Source organism: Squalius cephalus, assembly GCF_949319135.1.
Source record: "Squalius cephalus genome assembly, chromosome: 11".
Lineage (NCBI taxonomy): Eukaryota > Metazoa > Chordata > Actinopteri > Cypriniformes > Leuciscidae > Squalius > Squalius cephalus.
The window spans coordinates 17,270,846-17,289,499 of record NC_137132.1 but is presented as its reverse complement, the minus strand read 5'-3'; the positions used below and the strand labels follow the sequence as shown (position 1 = coordinate 17,289,499).

At 38.2% G+C, this 18,654-nt stretch overlaps 1 protein-coding gene across 2 annotated transcripts; it reads left to right on the top strand.

Annotated features, from left to right (window-relative positions):
* Positions 1–12,750: 12,750 nt before the first annotated feature.
* Positions 12,751–17,667, top strand: aipl1 (aryl hydrocarbon receptor interacting protein-like 1). Of its 2 annotated transcripts, none has more exons than XM_079886961.1 (6): positions 12,751–13,167; positions 13,509–13,688; positions 15,302–15,490; positions 16,031–16,207; positions 16,379–16,520; positions 16,630–17,667. In XM_079886961.1, exons 1-6 carry the CDS (start codon positions 13,072–13,074, stop codon positions 17,289–17,291), a joined length of 1,446 nt encoding a protein of 481 aa, XP_079743087.1. In that variant the 5' UTR covers positions 12,751–13,071; the 3' UTR covers positions 17,292–17,667. The 2 variants fall into 2 exon arrangements, with proteins under 2 accessions (XP_079743087.1, XP_079743088.1); XM_079886962.1 differs by having other exon boundaries at positions 12,986–13,167; positions 16,037–16,207; positions 16,630–17,661.
* Positions 17,668–18,654: the final 987 nt, after the last annotated feature.

The window sequence follows — 18,654 nt, the reverse complement described above, 5'->3', positions numbered from 1 at the left end:
TCCCACACTGGCTCATTATTGCACTCAGCTGATCTGTCTCAACGGGCTGAGGCCTGTCAAACCTTGTGTTTAGGTAAGTAATGCTATTTAAGCAATAACATGAGGGAGAATGCTGTTGTACACATTCAACCTGACTGCTTTCGTAGTGTAAAAGCTCATGTGGGATCGAATGTGTTCGAACAGCCACGAAAGACCGCCTGCTCTCCGCCTACTGACGTAATGCATAAACATTATGGGAAGTGCGCTAACCAAACGGGATTTAAACTTGGAGACTCAAGTTTTGTTTGAAGACGAAAAATGTACCAAGCACAATGTTCTCTCAACATTACATATTTCTTATCACAAACTAGAAACGAAAGCTGATGCTCTCCGTGTTTTTCCGTTGTCTCCGGGCGCATTCAAATGAGCAAATGAGGGAATTATTTTTCCCAAATGTATAAAAACTCATACATTTACCCTCCCATAGACCCTTCCCTCGAAGAAGGGAGATGGAATAAAACACCAGGTGTAAACGGGAAGGTGTCTCCCTCGTCTACTTGTGATCAGATCGACCAAAATGCATCTTAATACCAGGTGTAAACAGGGCCATTGTTGCTGAATGAACAAATCGGTTGAGTAAATTATTCAATGACTCATTCATAAAGACAATCCCTTTTTGCATTCCCAAATGATTCAGTTTTTCGAATGAAACGGTTGAATGTATGATTGAATGACTCATTCATAAATAATCACTTTTTGCATTCTAAATGAATCAGTGTTTCATTCATCTTCATCTCTGAGTGGGTACTTCTTTTGAATAAGTTATTTGCAACCATTAAAATAGTTTTGTGTTATGTAGGGCATGTATGAATTTAGGTAACACATTATTTCAATGGTCCACTTTAGACATTCTACTAATTATAAGTAACTTTACAACTACATCAACTAACTCTAATTAGAGTATTAGTATGATGCTAACACTTTATTTTGATGCTCCTAACAGACATTCTCCTGACTATAAGTTACTTTCCAAATGATTCTACTTACTCTAACCCTAACCAAACAGTCTACTAGCCTACCAATCCTCTAAGAGTTAGTAGACATGTAGTTGGCAAGTTTCTTATAGTTGGTAGAATGTCTAAAGTGGGCCATCGAAATAAGGTGTAACCTGAATTTAATCTGGACGTACCGCATTTGCCATGTTGTCATTGTTATTTGACCTACGAGGATCAGTTTCCTTGTTTCACTGCCATTTACAAATCCTCTCCCATGGCCTCATGTGATAGTAAAGTGTCCATTAGATGAGCAGATCAGAATCACACTGAAAGTAGTAAGTCACCAGGGAACTTTTCGTCTACGGTTTTATGAATACTGTGAATTCTGACATACCACTCTTTTCACATACTGTTTTTTTACCTACTATATAGTAGAGAAGTGTGCGAGTTCGGATGCAGCCAACCTCTTCCTAAGAGAATCCTTATTTTTGAACGAATTGGTTGGACAAATGATTGAATTAAAGACGGTTTTTGTTTTCTTAAATCGGTTAATTAAATGATTCAGTGACTCATAAAGCCAGTCACTTGTCACAACCTACGGCTGTAACTATGTAACCTGCAGAAAGAATCAATTAAAATTCCCACCACTAATGCATGCACTGACAATCTGTCTGGAACGTTCAAACAGAGACAGCTCGGCCAATCAAATTAGAGGTTGAAACTAACTGTTGTATAATGGGGGTGTGAGTGTTTGCTATTCATTGCAAATACCAACATACATCCAAGCTTTAAAGCCACTTCACTTGCATATTTAAAAAGCTGTTTGCAAACACACATTAGGCTTCTCTGTTACCAGAGCAGCTTTTTAAAGAATAGATTGCAAGAACACTTTTTCTCTGGCATTTCCACATGCACGCTCCCTCAAACTCTCTCACGCTCTTTCTCTTTCTTGTGGCTAATTGACCCATTTTTCCAGGGGAGAGGTTTGCGTTTGATTCAGGGAAGGCCAGTGAGTGCGTTGGGGTGGGTCTGTGGTCTAAGATGTTGGCGTAAGCTCTCTGATGCCCTCACCTGAGCCCTTCTCTTGCATCCACACCCTGTCGCCCTCGTGATCTGTGTATTTATGTTTATTTATAACCTTTCCTGTGAACCATGACAAGTATAGTACATGCCTGTATAGAACAAGTATAGTACATGCCCTTGTTCACCTGACACTAAGAAGCCACTGGGACACAGGAACGTAAAGTATGAGGCGCTACTCTTTTGAGAAACTGCACTCATTCTAGTCCGGACCTCAGATTATTCTTAAGAACATGGATTTCTGCCACTCCTCCGAGGTTTAAAACAAAGAGGTTCATTTTGATATTACATCATCATTAAACTGAGGTTTTACACCTATTTGTTTTTCATGCAGGGGATCTAAAGGTGGAGTTCATGTGTTGCGGTGACTCCAGAATCACATGAGCCACATTCCTCAGTCGCATTGCTACATAAACACAGAAGATGTTGTGTTATTCCACAACTTCCCTGCTGCCTGCATTCTTGCGAGCGGACTGTTTAGTGGACCTTTTGCTCTGGCTCTCTGCATGGAGGAATGTGATAATGCATCCCAGCTTTGGCTTAGCCCTGCGGCTGGCCGCCTCGGTCTCTGGCTTCCCAACACGTGTCTGGCTCTGACTCCGCTCCGCTCTGGCCCCCCCGGAGACCTGCGGGACCTAAGAACACCACACACTGCGCACTCCCTCGAGAGATATCCTCTCCAGCGTCACACTAGCAGCACGTTCAACGACATCTGCGTGACTGAACACTTCGCTCATGCGACCAAATGTCAAAGGCCTGGATGAGCGGCGTGTGTGGGTGAGGTGGGGTTTATGATGGAATGTCTGTGAGGTTACAGAGTGTTCAGGTTTTGAGGCTGGACACATTAAATGAGATTTATATGAAGAGGATTTGCTGGCCTGCTCTCTTGAATCCAGCATCTTAAGAGGGCTTTGAAGATGCTACTGGAGGACTAAACTGAAGCGCACATTGTAAAAGTTTGGCATTACACTAGAATAGTACTACAAGAATAGCTTTGGTTTTGGTTTCAATGAAAATAAAAGCAGGTAAATGATGTGATATGCAAATCTGTCAGGTAAACACCAAACTCTAAGTCAGAAATGAAATGTGTCAATAAACCCAAAGTATAATTCACTTGTCCACATTCCGCTGTGGCTCGCATCAGTCCGTGTGGTATCATTTTTGTCATTAGGACAGTCCGCTGATGGCCCATGTGCAAGTGTATGAGTGGGTCCTGTATGTACTTTTGTGTATTTTTACAACTTTGGAGCTCACCCTGTCGTAATTACAGTTGTTTTTTTGACATGCTAAATGATTTAAAAAGCCAAAAAGAACCGTGTCGACTGATAAGGTGAGCAATATTACAAACATAACAAAAGAATAACATAAGAATGACAAAAACATTGTTTTGGTGACTTTTTGCTAAACGTTTGAATGTGCATGTTTGTAATCAAATGTTGGAGACACAATCGGCCACATTGCACATAATTTACATTTGACATATTAGAAGCTAGCAGAGATATGTTTACAAGGTTGCAAAGTTTCACATCTGACCTGCAATGAGAAGCATTTATTTGCAAGCTATCCTGAAATTGGACTGTTATGACTTTTGACATCCCAGACAAACTCTGTCAGGGACAGAGTCAGGGACGATAAGGTTATAGCCTACGTTGCCGACAACTACAACTAGCGGATATACAACTTTTTGAACAAAGCCAAACATTAAATGCAAAAGCAGAATACATAGCAATTCTGCTACTATTACTTACTAGTGCAGCAGCACGAAGACCAGCTCGGCATCTGTTTTGTATCCTTTAATTTCACGAAGTTCTCGCCAACAAGTAAACCCCACACTACACCAAGATTGACTCTTGTCCAGCCCCTTGCACGACCACTGTCTATTGTTCTCTATTCCTCTTTGGTTGTACTGATAATACTCCTTCGCTAAAGCTATGTTGGAGTGTAGCAGTCAGCCCTTTTAGTGGAATTTCGTAGCCTACACTTAGTGTGCACATGCTGAATGCATCCATTCAAGCTCATAGTCAGTGAAGTATACTTTGAAGAGGGAGCAAAGCGACCTTTAAAGGAGAACTCCGGTCAATTTTAACATTGAGCTCATTTTTTTGTAAATTTGGAGTGCTGTCAGTACAGAGAACAACGACAAAAATCGGTGTTGCCTACACCGTGTTATCCTCTTTTTAAAATTTGCACCCTGTTGACTTCAATGGGGCAAGTTTTAAACCTGCTTTTAGCCTCTTAACATCCTTGATGTGTCATTACAAGTGCCCAGCCATTGTGAGTGATTCCTTCAGAGTGAAGCTAGTCGATAGTCGTAGTCGATTGTTCACGCGCATAGGTTTAGTACCTATGGTCACGCGCGTGAACTCGACAATCGTCTACTGTGGACTTCGACCGAAAACAGGATGTAAATACAGGTATGTGCGCTGGCTGAATTAACATCACTTTTATTCATATCTTTCAAATCTACTGCAGTCAGATTCACCCGTGTTCACTCTGAAGGAATCACTCACATGGCTGTGCACTTGTAATGACACATCAAGGATGTTAAGAGGCTAAAAGCAGGTTTAAAACTTGCCCCATTGAAGTCAACAGGGTGCAAATTTAAAAAAGAGGATAACACGGTGTAGGCAACACCGATTTTTGTCGTTGTTCTCTGTACTGACAGCACTCCAAATTTACAAAAAAATGAAAAAATACAAAAATAAAATTGACCGGAGTTCTCCTTTAAGTTAAAATCATGCAAAAACCTCCAGCTAATGTCCAGCTAATGTTCGTTCAAGAATAAACGTGCAAGAATTCCAGAATAAGTCGTTATTCACTGATAATCTTCCCCTCCTCTATGACACTCAAATCTGATTTAAATATTTAAACGCTTAAAGAAGCGTTACAACAGGTTTAATGTCCACGAAGTCAAATGCCATTGGCGATCTTTTTGAATGAGATTTAGCATAGAATATCAGCTCATTTACAAGTCATGGTAAATGATAAACAGTTAATTTTGTAAAATGACACCTATGCATAGATCACTGTGGGTGTTTTGGCAGTGCAGAGGAGGGTGACCTGTCTGTGTGTTAAGTAATGCCGTGCTTAGAGAGAATTATGACCAGACTCTTTAGTGATAAGGCTTTGGCCCGTGGAGTGTCAGCCATAGGTCTGCTGTTGGACACTGCAGGTCTCTAAAGTGTGAAGAGGTTAAAGAGCATTTAAGGTTGAGAGCTGGACCATCTGGTTCTACAGCCATCCCAGAATATCCCAGTCAGCTGGTCTCCCTGAGTGACGGAGCTTATAGAATAGCTTGTCCCACATGATGGTGGGAAAGGTGGCTGTGTCAGCAGGCACTCAGTGTGTGAGTGTGCGCTCATGTGCCCTTTGTACTGCCTGCTATGCGCGGTGGTATGTATCTAAAGGTCGAGGGGAGGTACATGAGGCTCCAGCGGGGAGATTTCGGGCCACTCGTTGCTCTAGTTCCCAAAGGCCAACATGACACTGTCAGCTTTGAAGTCATTATCCTGTCAGGAGTTTGTATCATACAGTATTATATCAGGGAACTCAGAAGAATAGTGTCATTTCAAGTTTTCCTGTATGTATGAATACGTAAATCTAACTTTTAAAGTGACAGAGTATTACAGAAGCATTCTGGAGTTAAGTGAGTTGCACAAGGGCGCAATGGTCACAGATCGGGTTTGTGATCCCAACTCCTGTCACCTTAATTTGAGAATAAACTGGCAACCTTGGTGTTTTAAGGCTACCACCCTACATGATCCATGGCTTTTCCAGTTGTTCATTACAGATAAACATAAGAACAATTTCTATAGCCAATGAAATGTTTCTAGGAAAATGTATATCCATTACAGAAATATCCAAGACTTTACCATGACTTGTTTAAGTTTGCTACAGGTTTAGACATTTTGAAAAATGGTAGAACAGATCAGTGTTTGGTTTTACAGGTGTGTCTGTTTTGCAGGCCCAGGCAGCTCTGATCAATTCGGAACAAAGTGGAACAAAAAGACCCCCTCCTGCTGGAGCTTACAGGTATTACATACACTCACCTCACTGCTATCCATCCCTCCATCCATCCATCCCTCCATCTGGTAAGAGGACATGCACACACACACACACACAAACGAATACACCAACACCAGTGTGTGGAAGCTTGTCATACAGGGATGTCCAGGTCTCCTATGATTCAGGACCTGTCATATCTGTTGTAAAGGAACAGTGAACACATGGTTCACTGAAGAGTCTGAAAGAAGAGAACAGGATGTGTGAAAAAGCCACAGAAAATGGGCTCCCTGAAGGGGAATAGCGTCTCAGATACCACTTCTTCTCCTAACACAGGATGTTTCCTACACTTTTCACGTAGTAAGGTCAACACAGCGTGTCACATTATGACAAGGCTGGATGAGAATGACACACGCACATACATATGCAGTCACAGTCTGTTCCTCTGCGCTCCTCATCTCTTTATGAATACAGGATCAAAGCTTAATTCTGAGCCCAACAGTGAGTCACATTACATGAGAGGATCACTGATACATTTTCAATATTCAGGTTTTCATCTAACAGTAGCATCATCTCAGCGGTGCACATGTCGTTCTCCACGTGGCCGCACGACGCAGCATGCGTGGGTGAACTGACGCAGTCTCCATGACTCACTCTGACAGCAAACCTCACTTACAGCATCATTAATGTCCTTCTGCGTCTGGGGCAGGTGAGCAATCACAGAGCAGCAGAGATCAGCAAACAGCCATGGAAATCTTGAGAAATCAACTGACCCTAGCAAGAATTTAAAAGATTTTAAATTCAATTTAAAAAAAATTAAGCTGTCTAGCTCTGCTCCAGAAACAATTATCTATTAATAAACAAACAAAAAACTATTTGATAAAGATCAAGACAATATGCTTAGGTTGCCAAATTATACCATATTTTCAGCTCTGTCACAGGCTAGAAGTCAAAAAGCAGGGTAAAAGATCACCCAAAGATCAATTTAGCAGAATCAAATCCTTTTTTCTTTCTGAAATTTTTTTTTTTTCTAATATATATCTAATATATCTAAGAATCCTTTTCAAAAATGATCACGGTTTCTACAAAAGCACTACAAAAACTGTTTTCAACATTGATAATAATAAGAAATGTTTCTTAAGCATCAAATCAGTATTATGATTTTGGAAGAATCATGTGGCAGTGAAGACTGGAGTAATGATGCTGAATATTCAGCTTTGCATCACAGGAATGAATTACTTTTTAAAATAAAAAAGTTATTTTCAATATTAATAACATTCCACAATATCACTGTTCTAAATATTTAGGCCTACTTTAAGATTTTTTATCAAATAAATGCAGCATTGAGTATAAGAGAGAGAGAGAGAGAAAAAAAGATCTCACAGACCCCTAAGTTTTGAATGGGGGTGTATCTAGTACTAGCCCACAGAAATATTTTGATGAGGAAATCTTCAGTATTACTTCTGTAATATGATATAAGATAAGCTAGCTTTATCACTTATACTGTACAGAGCCTTATTGAATATTAGGCCTTTATGATATTAGTGCTTTTTAACTAAAAATACATAATAATAATAAAAAAAAAAAGTGCTTAAATTTCCTCCTTTCCTCTTCATTTTTGATATAAAGCAAAACATTGGACAGATGAAAGACATTCTGCATTGGAAAAAGTTCTAAATTATAGTAAGATCTCAATGTTTGTGGCTTGTGGCCAGCAGAGGGCGATACATGATTCTACATTTATTTTAATTAGCTTTGGTACTATTTTCACAAGTAAGGTACATGTACATTCTCAAAACTCTTAGTACAAAAATCTAAACTGATCACACTTGTAACACAGCTAGTCATTCTTTCAAAACCTGATCCCATGCTTTCATTACACATTTTTCAGTCCACATAATCATTGTTTCAAACACAAGATTATTGTAATATGTAACGAGAACATTTGGTTTAATCACCTGAACACAACAGTATGATCTTTTTTCAGTTTAGTACTTTTAACAATAAGTTAATTTAATAGCGAACAATCACAATTTTATTACAGTTAATGTTGTTTTGACACAAGCTTAATTTAAAAGTCTGTATTGGAAATGTAATGTTGTATTGTTGAAAGAAAAAGAGTTAATTGAGAAATATGAAATGTTTTGGAATGAATGGGGTTCTAAGAAAAATTAATTTGATCATTTGATACAATGGTGGGAAATAGGAATAAAAATACTTTGTCAGCAGTATACTATAAAACAAAAAATTTCTGAAATAGAACAAGAGATTTTACACATCACATCTGGTATGATTCAGAAATCTAATTCATCTTCATGGCATGTTGGGTGAAAAGAAACGTGAGCTAGAACATATGTTGCAAGTGCGGGCAAAAGGTACCCTGATAAGATCTCGTTTTATGTCTGTACATGAAATAGATGCTCCCACTGCATATTTTAGTTTAGAAAAAGTGTCAAAACAACCAAATGAAATGTATTGTTTGACAAAAACTGATGGACGAAAGACTTTTGATGCAAGAGAAATGAGAGATTGCGGTGGACTTTTACTCAAACTTGTATAGAAAAGAAGAAACGGTTACATGTGTGTCAAAGATTCTGCAGCAGTTGCCTTCTCTAACTAAAACACAGAGTGAGAATCTGGACAGTTCTGTATCATTTGAGGAGTTAACTGATGCCGTTAAACAGATGGACACCTGGAATTGATGGACTATCAGTGGACTTTTTTAAAGCTGTGTGGAACTACATCGGAAAAGACTTTTATGAGGTGATCCAAAAGTGTTTTAAAGAAGATCATGGTTTTCTGTATGAAACAATGAATTGAGTTTGGAGATGGTTTTATTTCTTGGATCAAACTCTTATATATGAATGCCTCTTGTATTCTAAAAATAGGTGGTGGGTTAAGTAAACCAATAAGGTTGCTTGGATGCCCACTGTCTGGTCAGTTATACGCTTTAGCAGTGGAACCACTTATATGTATTTTAAGAAAAGAACTGTCTGGTCTAAATGTTGATGTAACTGCAATGCGTTTAAGTTAACAGCATATGCAGACGATAATACTGTAATTGTGAAAGATCAAAGAGATATTGATGTTGTTATTTACAGTATCTCTTTATATGAGAGAGTGTCATCTGCAAAACTGAACGCGAGTAAAATGGATATGATAAAGATAAATGCTGTCATGTCAATGCAAAATCTGTTATCCCTGGAAATGTAAAGTGGGAAAGATGGATTTAAGTTGTTAGGCATCTTTTTAGGTTCAGAAGTACATTAAAGAAAAAACGGGGAAGTAATAGATTTGTAATAGATTATCAGAATGGAATTGGATTTTACCTCAATTATCATATGGAGGGAGAGTGCTGGTCATAAATAATCTTGCCACCTCTATTTTATGGCATAAATTACTTGTTAAACCCACCAGATGAACTCATTAAGGAGTGTTGGTACATTTTTTCTGGAATGGACAACACTGGTTAAGAGAATCAGTACTGTATATGCAGTTAAGTGAAGGCCTTATGGACACTAAGTCCAAGGTAGCTGCGTTTAGACTGCAGATTGTACAAAGACTCCTATATAATCAGTCTCAGAACTGGACAAAAATAGATTGGATAGACACCTGTTTTTAATGAATTTGAAGGAAGTGGATTTTAATGGACTCCCTTCTTTTTATGCATCAGTCTTAAAGGAGACATATTATGCTTTTAAATCGTTCATTTTTACATATAAATCATACATTTGTAGTCTATATAAAGCGGAACTGCAATGCTTGGGTCTGAATTCCTCATTATTATAGCTCCACAGGCCCCTTTTCTACCCCTTTTCTGATGTGCGTCTGAGAGCAACTCATTTTGGTGCGGTCTCTTTAAATACAATTGAGACACTTCATACCCCGCCCCCTCTCCAGGATGCAGAGGTGACACTCGGTTCAACTCCACCCCGTTCGGACATTTTTGTAGTTTGATAGCAGAGATACGATTATCTAGCGGCACAGAAACTTTTTATTCACACGTTATTAACAAAATGTCAACAACGGAAGACTTGTCCAGCCAGCCTTACATGTTCGTGCCAGAGTCGGAGCCGGAGCGAGATGAAAATGAAGACGACGAACCTGCAGAACAACGTCTTCATATGGATGTATCGCAATGGTGTGTTACTGTATTTACACATGAAACTTTGGTCTTCCGACCTTTTACCACCGTGTCGATTTATTTTGATTAATATGTGCGAGGGAGAGAGAGCAAGACAGCGTCTAGTTTGGAGACGGTGTCTTGTTTACATTTTCGCCTGGCTCCGAAGAGAGAGAGTGCGCGCGTGCGACCGGGTCTCTCTCTCTCTGCTCGTTCTTTCAGTTAAACATGCGTCCTGTCACAAGCGCGGCAGTTCATCTACATTAGACGGTGTAATGAAGCGTGTGGGTTACTACATCCAACAACCGAACATTTTAACTGACCCTCTCGTAACTTCTGCATCTTTTAGCTTGGACTACAAAATTGCAGCGAGAAATAAAAATGGCAGATTGCTCGAAGTGTTGGGCCGGAAGTCAATGTCCTTATTTGGCAGTTCCGCTGCAAATACTGTGACGTAATAGTTCACAAAACGTCATAGATAACAGAAAAATCGGAACAGGTTGAAAAATAAGGCCAAAACAGAATATAAAGATATCAACGAAGCACCTGAAGAGAATAATTTCAACTTTTCTGTACTTCTAAACACTCCAAATATACAACAAAATGCATTTAAGGGCTAAAAAAGTGGATTTAGCATGATATGTCCCCTTTAAATGCGTGGCAAATATTTATTGTTAAAAGAGAGCAGTCTGAGGTAACCCATGAGTGGGTTAAAGCAGGAATATGTCAAATCTGTCATCTCTGGTCAAGGGACTAATGGATTTGTCTCTTTGACACTAGATCTAAGAAGTCACTTTTTGTGTCTAGAGGCCAAATGGACTAATTTTGTTGAATCAGGGGCCTCTCCAAAAGGATGTTGGAGGACATTGTATAAGAAACCAATTGAGAAAAGAACTGGAGATTTGCAATGGAGGATTTCTCATTTAATTTTTTAGCAACAAACCGTTATAAGGTTCATCTAAATTCTTTGGAAGGAGAAGAGTGTCTGTTTTGTGGTCTACCAGAAACAGTTTTTCATATATTTATTGGATGTTCAAGGCTATTAGGAATTCTTGGTGTGTTAAAAGACTATTTTTACAAATTGTTTTTTTATTTTTGGACCAAAATATAGCACCAATAAAGCAAAATTGTTTTGATTAATGTTTTATTTGGTAAGGCAAAAATGGCAATTTGGCTGACAAGAAAGAGAAAAATGCAGTTTAATAGTGATACTGATCCTTTGAACATGTTCAGAGCTCTGGTAAAAAGTAGGCTGGTTATGAAGTATAAGTATTATGAATTGGTGAATGATACTGAATCTTTCTTCTATGTATGGGGTGTTGGAAATATTTTGTCAACCCAATAAAGAGGGAGGATGTAATGTATTGTTGTAAAAGAAGCTGATTTTTATTTTTAATTTTAAAGATATTTTATTAGGAGTATGTATTTATGAAGTAATGTGTTAAAGGTGTATGTATTTTTTGGTATAGATTGTAATTAAAGAGATGTTAAAAGTCAAAAGTGATTTTGTGTATTGTATCAACACAATTGAAAATATGCAAGAATGTTTTTTTTTTTTTTTTTTTTTAAACACTTCTGATGATCTGATGTGATATTAGTACTAAGAGCTTTGAGAATGTACACCTTACTTGAGAAAATAGTATGTAAGCGAATAAAAAAACTGTAAATAGACATAGATGGCGTGGCACGGCGGCAATCCAATTCTATTTAAAAAAAAATACTGTGCAATATAGCATTGACCACATGATTTCAGGAATCATTCTGTAATTGACACTCAATTAACACAACACTCTCTTAACACGCATTAAAGCATCCTTAAGAAGACAGCGTATATCAGATGGCAATTGGTGCGTGTTTATGACGGCATGTGCGTTCAAGTCACTTTCGTTGGAGTAAGATGGCGGTGTACTTTCTCTTAATTAATAACTCAAAAATAGAGCAAGTTTCTTAAACTCTAGGTCTAGAAAATGAAGAGAAATGTGCTTACTTTGCTATAAATAGAAAAATCTAGCAATATCACTGCTAAATACCTTTAAGTATTGTGGTATTCCGCCATGTTTCTCAGTGACACGCCCCCAACTCGTAAAGATCGGGGCTTAAAGAAAATCCCGAGCTTCCCACTCGTATTTACGACGCCACGTTCATGTGCGCTCAACTCATAAATATGATCTTTACGAGATGACTTGAACGCACCAGAATGTGCTACATTTTTAACACGGCCATTATTAGAAGCAGATAACCGTCCTGTGACTAACACAAAATGTGTTTTTACACTTTTGAATGAAGGCCTACAGTATGACGGCTGGGTCCCTGATTCCTTTGTCCAATGTGAACCCCCTGCTTATAAATACTGCAGAATAGGGTGTAAGATATGTGATGATTGGCCAGTACACAATGTTCAGATATGGCTTGTAAAAACCATAATTGCGTGTAATTGAGCGTCTCTCTTCCGTAATTCAGGACAGTCTTACAAAATGGCAATAAGCAGATGGGTTGTTCCAAACGTTTGTCTCGGCAGGGGCTCGGCACCAGCAGTCCTGTAACATACCAGTTGCGATCCAGCTGTCGGCCACATGTGTGTAATGATGGGGTCGTTGAGTCCATACTCAGCTCTACATCATATCCTTTCTTTCATCATGGCTGCGGATCACAATGTTGGGATGAACAGAAGGTGACTGAAGAACCTCGGCTTTGTCCAGAAGGTTCTAGGCTCTTGGAGATGGGTGTAGTGAAAATGCTGAGGAAAGCTCTTCTGTGGATGATAGGGTGGGGCTGCTGGGCCTAATCCTGTTATCCCGGCCTTCTTAATCCAGCTCCAGTCAGTCTTTACACCACTTCAGTCACACAATACAAATACAAACACACTTCCAATACAAATACATCGCAGACATCATGGAGGACATCGTGACGCTAGGTGTTGAAGGGATCAAGAAGACCATCTTGCATGGAGGGACCAGAGAGAAGCCCAAATTTATCACAGGAACTAAGGTACAGTCTCACAGTCCAATATATAGAACCGGTTCCAGGATGCGAGTGATTTAATTGTTTGACTAATTTAATCAAGGGATCACGTCTCTTTTTTCATTACACATGTAACAGTTTGTGTTTATAGGATTATAGAATCCAGAGTAGACACAGTCGATTTCCTGACTCTTTAATTTCATAATAAGTTTATCTTTGCACTTGTTGGGAATGTCTGATTTCAAATTATATGGTATAGTATATGGGCTTATAAGGGATTTTAGGAATGGCTTCTATATTTTTGTGTGGAAATAACAGCAAATTTAACCCAAAAGAACTAAATGCAATCTCTTCCATGTTGCTTCCAGGTGACGTTCCATTTCCGCACCCAGCTCTGCAATGATGATCGCACCGTGATAGATGACAGTAAGAAGGCAGGTATGCCCATGGAAATGGTGATCGGGAACATGTTTAAACTGGATGTCTGGGAGACTCTGCTCATGTCCATGCACATAGGGGAGGTGGCTGAGTTCTGGTGTGATGTCATTGTAAGTATATTGTGATCCTCCATGTGGTCTTGGTCAGTAGGGGAACAAACTACTCAGGTGGAATAAAACTTTGTGATTAAATTGAATTGAAATGAAAGGAAATGGAATTGATAAAATTCATTAAAAAACAAACACAAATCAATAATGATAATAATATAATAATTGTTTAATTATTAAATTAATATTAATTATTATTAAGTATAATATGTATTGTACTTATCTATTGTTTGTTATATTGTTAAAACCTACGATTGCAATTGTATGAATTTATCCATTTATACTTCATTAAATTCAAATTGTAATTTAAATTCTACACTGTTCAAAAACATAAACATTTTCCAACTTAAAAAAGTGTGTTTATACTGCCTTAAAACTTTAAGTTTAGTCAACTTGAAATTGGTGACTCAGTGACAACTTGGTTATTTGAGTTGACTAAACTTAAAGTCTTAAGGCAGCACGAACACACTTTTAAGTTGAAACAACATTTTTTTTACATTGTACATTCTCCCTCAAATTCTCAATGGTGCGAATTTAAGTAATCAATATATGTAAGATTATATAAATATACACTGCCGGTAAGATTTTTTATGTTTTTGAAAAACTCTTATACTCTCATGCTCACCAAGGCTGTACAGTAAAACCAGTTTAATATTGGAGTATCAATAACCAATAATAATATTATTGCAATTTAAAACAACTGTTTTCTATTTTAACCAGTGATGGCTATTTTAACATTTATTCCTGTGATGCAAAGCTGAATTTTCAGCATCATTACTTTAGTCTTCAGTGTCACATGATCCTTCATAAATCATTCTTTATGTTAAAAACAGTGTTGCTGCTTAATATTTTTGTGGAAACTGTAATACTATTTTCAGGATTCTTTGATGAACAGAAATTTGAAAGACAATTTTTTGACACTTCACGCATCCTTGCTGAATAAAATACTTGATTTCTTAAAAAATAAAAATAAAAAAAACACTGACCCCAAGTTTTTGTACAGTAGTCTATGCATAATTAGACTGAATTTACACCTCAAGTTTGAATGAGGGTCAAAAAATCCATTATACCATTAAATACCATTTAACAAATGCCCAGGACACTCATTATGAAATTAATGTCAGACCAGTATTTCTGTAATTAAAGCTGAAGTAAAAAAAATATAACCCTTTACACAGTAATTGCTTTTGGATGAGACATGGCGACTGACGTTTCAGTCGCATAATTTTATGGTTGTGGAATATCACACTGGAGCATGTCATGCGTTAGCCTGACGGAAAGCTTAAATCTGTACAAAATAGGATTAATCTGAGTCTGTTCCACATGGTATAATCATCATTTACAGCTGCCATCCCAGCTCCAGCACATGAGGTAGATTACTGTGGCTGTATCAGCCTCGAGCATTATGGGAATGCCAAGATTGTTAATACAAACACAGTTATGGACACATCTGACACATTAACACACACTTTCAAGCTTTATAAAAGTGCCATGCCTTTTAAAGTAGGCTATTTGATGGAATTTGAAATATGTGCAGTTATTCCAAATAAATGTAACTTTTATTTAGCAGACATTAGGTTTTCAGTGTTTAATGTTTTCTTTCTGTGGCCGAGAAGCACACCGGATTATATCCAATAGTGGCTAAGAGTCTGAGGCGTATCGCAGTGGGGAAAGATCCGGTGGATTGGCACATTCACACCTGCGGGATGGCCAATATGTTTGCCTACAACAGCCTGGGCTATGACGACCTGGACGAGCTTCAGAAAGAACCACAGCCTCTTACCTTTGTAATGGAACTTCTGAAGGTCTGAATTCAATACTACTTTTTAGGGTCACATTCATTTTGAAATGAGCAGATATTTGATAAAGTGAGCATCCTTTGATTTGTATTTAATATGGATTTCACTCACAGTAGACTACGTGAGGAAGAGGTGCCAAACACTGCATTAGCTTATAAAGAAGGCTTTGCTGCAAGCTTTTAGTCTAAAGACTTTCCTCAGGCATTTGGGAAGATTTTTAGACTGAAACGTTGCAGCGCTAATAAATATTTTAACTATTCTTTGCAGGCTACAGCAGTGTGCAGGACCTGGTCTTTATTAAGATAATTGCCATATGTGCACCAGCATTAACCTTTCATTGCTTTGTATTTGTGTATCTGCAATATGATTTTGGCTTATTCAATTTACGGCCTGAAGTAGATCTGTGCACTAGCAGTACAGAAAATGACCACTAGGTGGAGTCAGGGGATCGTTTTCAAACATTCTCTTCTTTCAAGATACCCATGATATTAAATGGAAATTAATTATATGTAAGAAACTTACTACAGTAATCGATAATGGATTCAGGTACAGCTTCCCAGTGAGTATGACAGAGAGTCCTGGGCTCTGAATGATGAGGAGAGGGTGAAAGCGGTTCCTGTGCTCCACGGTCAAGGGAACAAGCTCTTCAAACAGGGCCGATATGAGGACGCCACACTGAAATATAAAGAAGCCATTATGTGTATCAAGAATGTGCAGACAAAGGTAAGAATACACCTCTGCAGCTGGTTTTTAATACATTCGGTTGCTTAAAAATGAGTATATTCTGGGGAAAAAACTGTTTTGATCGTGAAATTATAGAATAAAATTGCCACTAATGTAATATTAACGAGGCATGGCATGACTCACTGAATTGAAATGTGTATGTTCCTTCAGGAAAAGGCATGGGAAGCTCCCTGGCTAAAACTGGAGAAGATGGCCAACATGCTCACTTTAAACTACTGTCAGTGTCTGCTGCGCATGGAGGAGTACTATGAGGTCATCGAACACACAACTGACATCATCAACCAGCATCCTGGTGAGTAACTGTAAATCGTTAGTTCTCCCAGCATTTATGATGAGAAGAAAATACCTGATGTGTTTTCCAGTCAAACACACCAGCTGAAAGCATTCTCTGTATGTCGTAGGGGCGATGAAAGCCTTCTATCTGCGTGGCAAAGCTCACATGGAGGTGTGGAATGAAGCCGAGGCCAAAGATGATTTCATGCGAGTGCTGGATCTGGACCCTGGCATGAAAAAGGCAATCAAGAAAGAGCTTGCGGTTCTCAAAATGAGAATGGACGTAAAAAACGAGGAGGACAGACTGAAGTACAAGGGCATGTTTGCAAAAATAGCAAGAGAGGAAGAGTCTCTAGAGCTGGAGATTCCAGAGCAAACATCACCAGTACAAGAGAGTCCAGAGGAAGCACCACTAGAAGAAACTGCTGAAGAACAAACAAACTCAATGCAAACAACTCTAGAGAAAATGACTTCAGCTCAATCAGGTTCAGAACAAACACCTTCTGAGCTATTAAGCTCTGATCATGTGATCCTAGAACACAACAACTACTCATCAACTCAGAATGTGACTCCAGAACAAACTACCAGAGAAGATGCTACTCCAGAACAATCGAATGCAGTTCAAATACTTCTGGAGCAATCAACTTCTGAGGAAACATCCCCAGAGCATGCAACTCCTGAGCCAACATGTCCAGAACAAGCAGACCAGGATCCAGTGTCTTCAGATTCAGAACAAACGACTCCTGCTCAAATGACACCAGAATACTCAACACCTGCAAATGAACCTTAAGCATCACAACTTTTTCAAGAGAAGAGCAGCAGTGATGGTGTGGGGTCAAGCCGAATCCTTTTGACCTGTTTTACTTAGTAATGCTTCGTCTGTTGCTTTGCATTTTACGTAATGTAAGACTTTATCATAGTGACTGTAGTTTTGCCAATCATTCAATAAAATAGTAGGCTACTCACTAAATTACTATTTTGTGGCGGCTAATTGGTCAGTATAGGATTTTTGTCTCAAAACATGATATTCATAAACTTGATGATAATTCCTTCACATGTGCACCGGTCTTTATGCATAGGCAAACAGTCTTGTAAAGAATTAAATAATATCACATGTAATAATGTTTGAGCAATTTAAATATTTTAACTGTAAATGTATTTAATTGAGGTCTCCTGGATTTCTTGATTCTCAAACATTAGTCATATTGCTATTGCCATTTCAAGTGAACAGTGAAAAATTCTGCCTTATGCTGCAGAAACATCTTATTACACTGACTTTCATAAAGGTCACTTTAAAAAAAATCTTACTGACCTTGATCCACAGATTAGAAAGTGAAATTTTCCCTATGCTGAATATACTCAAAGGATTCTCCCCTTTTTTTCATCGTTCTTTGACCTAAAATATTTACCAGAAGTTAATTTTAAGTTAATAATGTAATCTAACAACACATTTGCATGTTAACTGTTCTCTTATCATATTATTTTGATTGTTTTTCTTTTGTAATGATTCATTTAAAATGTAATTTTTTATGATTTAATTCATTAGCTTTTCATCAACTAGCAACCCCAAATTTGGGAAACCCTGCACTAGTGTATACGTGTGTACGTACATGTTGTCTGCACTGGAATTTATGAAACAACTCGCAATGATCTGTTAAAGGACAAACTGGATCAATACCAATTCATCATATGATATTGTTTTAAGGGGATTCCCTTGACTCCATCCACATTTTTTCCAGCACATTCACATGCTCCTCATGCATGCTTGTCATCGGGTCGGGACAACCAAGAACATTATAACAGACTAATGATTAAATTATGATTAAATGAGGAACAGCGCATTATGCATAAATCATTCTAGCATCATCCATTAATTTGATTAATGAAATTTCATTGAGGTTTTGGGTTGATAAGAAACAATAATAGCAGAAGCCTCATGCATTTTTCCAAATATCCGGCTTTCATTGAGAAAAAAATGGGCTGCTTTCTCTCTTACTGTATCCTTCTTTCAACCACTTGCATCTTTGACTAATTAGTTAACTAACCAAATAATAAACCAGAGCTCAAGTGATTTGTGTTTATGACATATATTTAAAAGGCTAACAAAAGACACGGGGAGGTATTGCAGCATCCCCAGGGGAAGAAGATTGTGA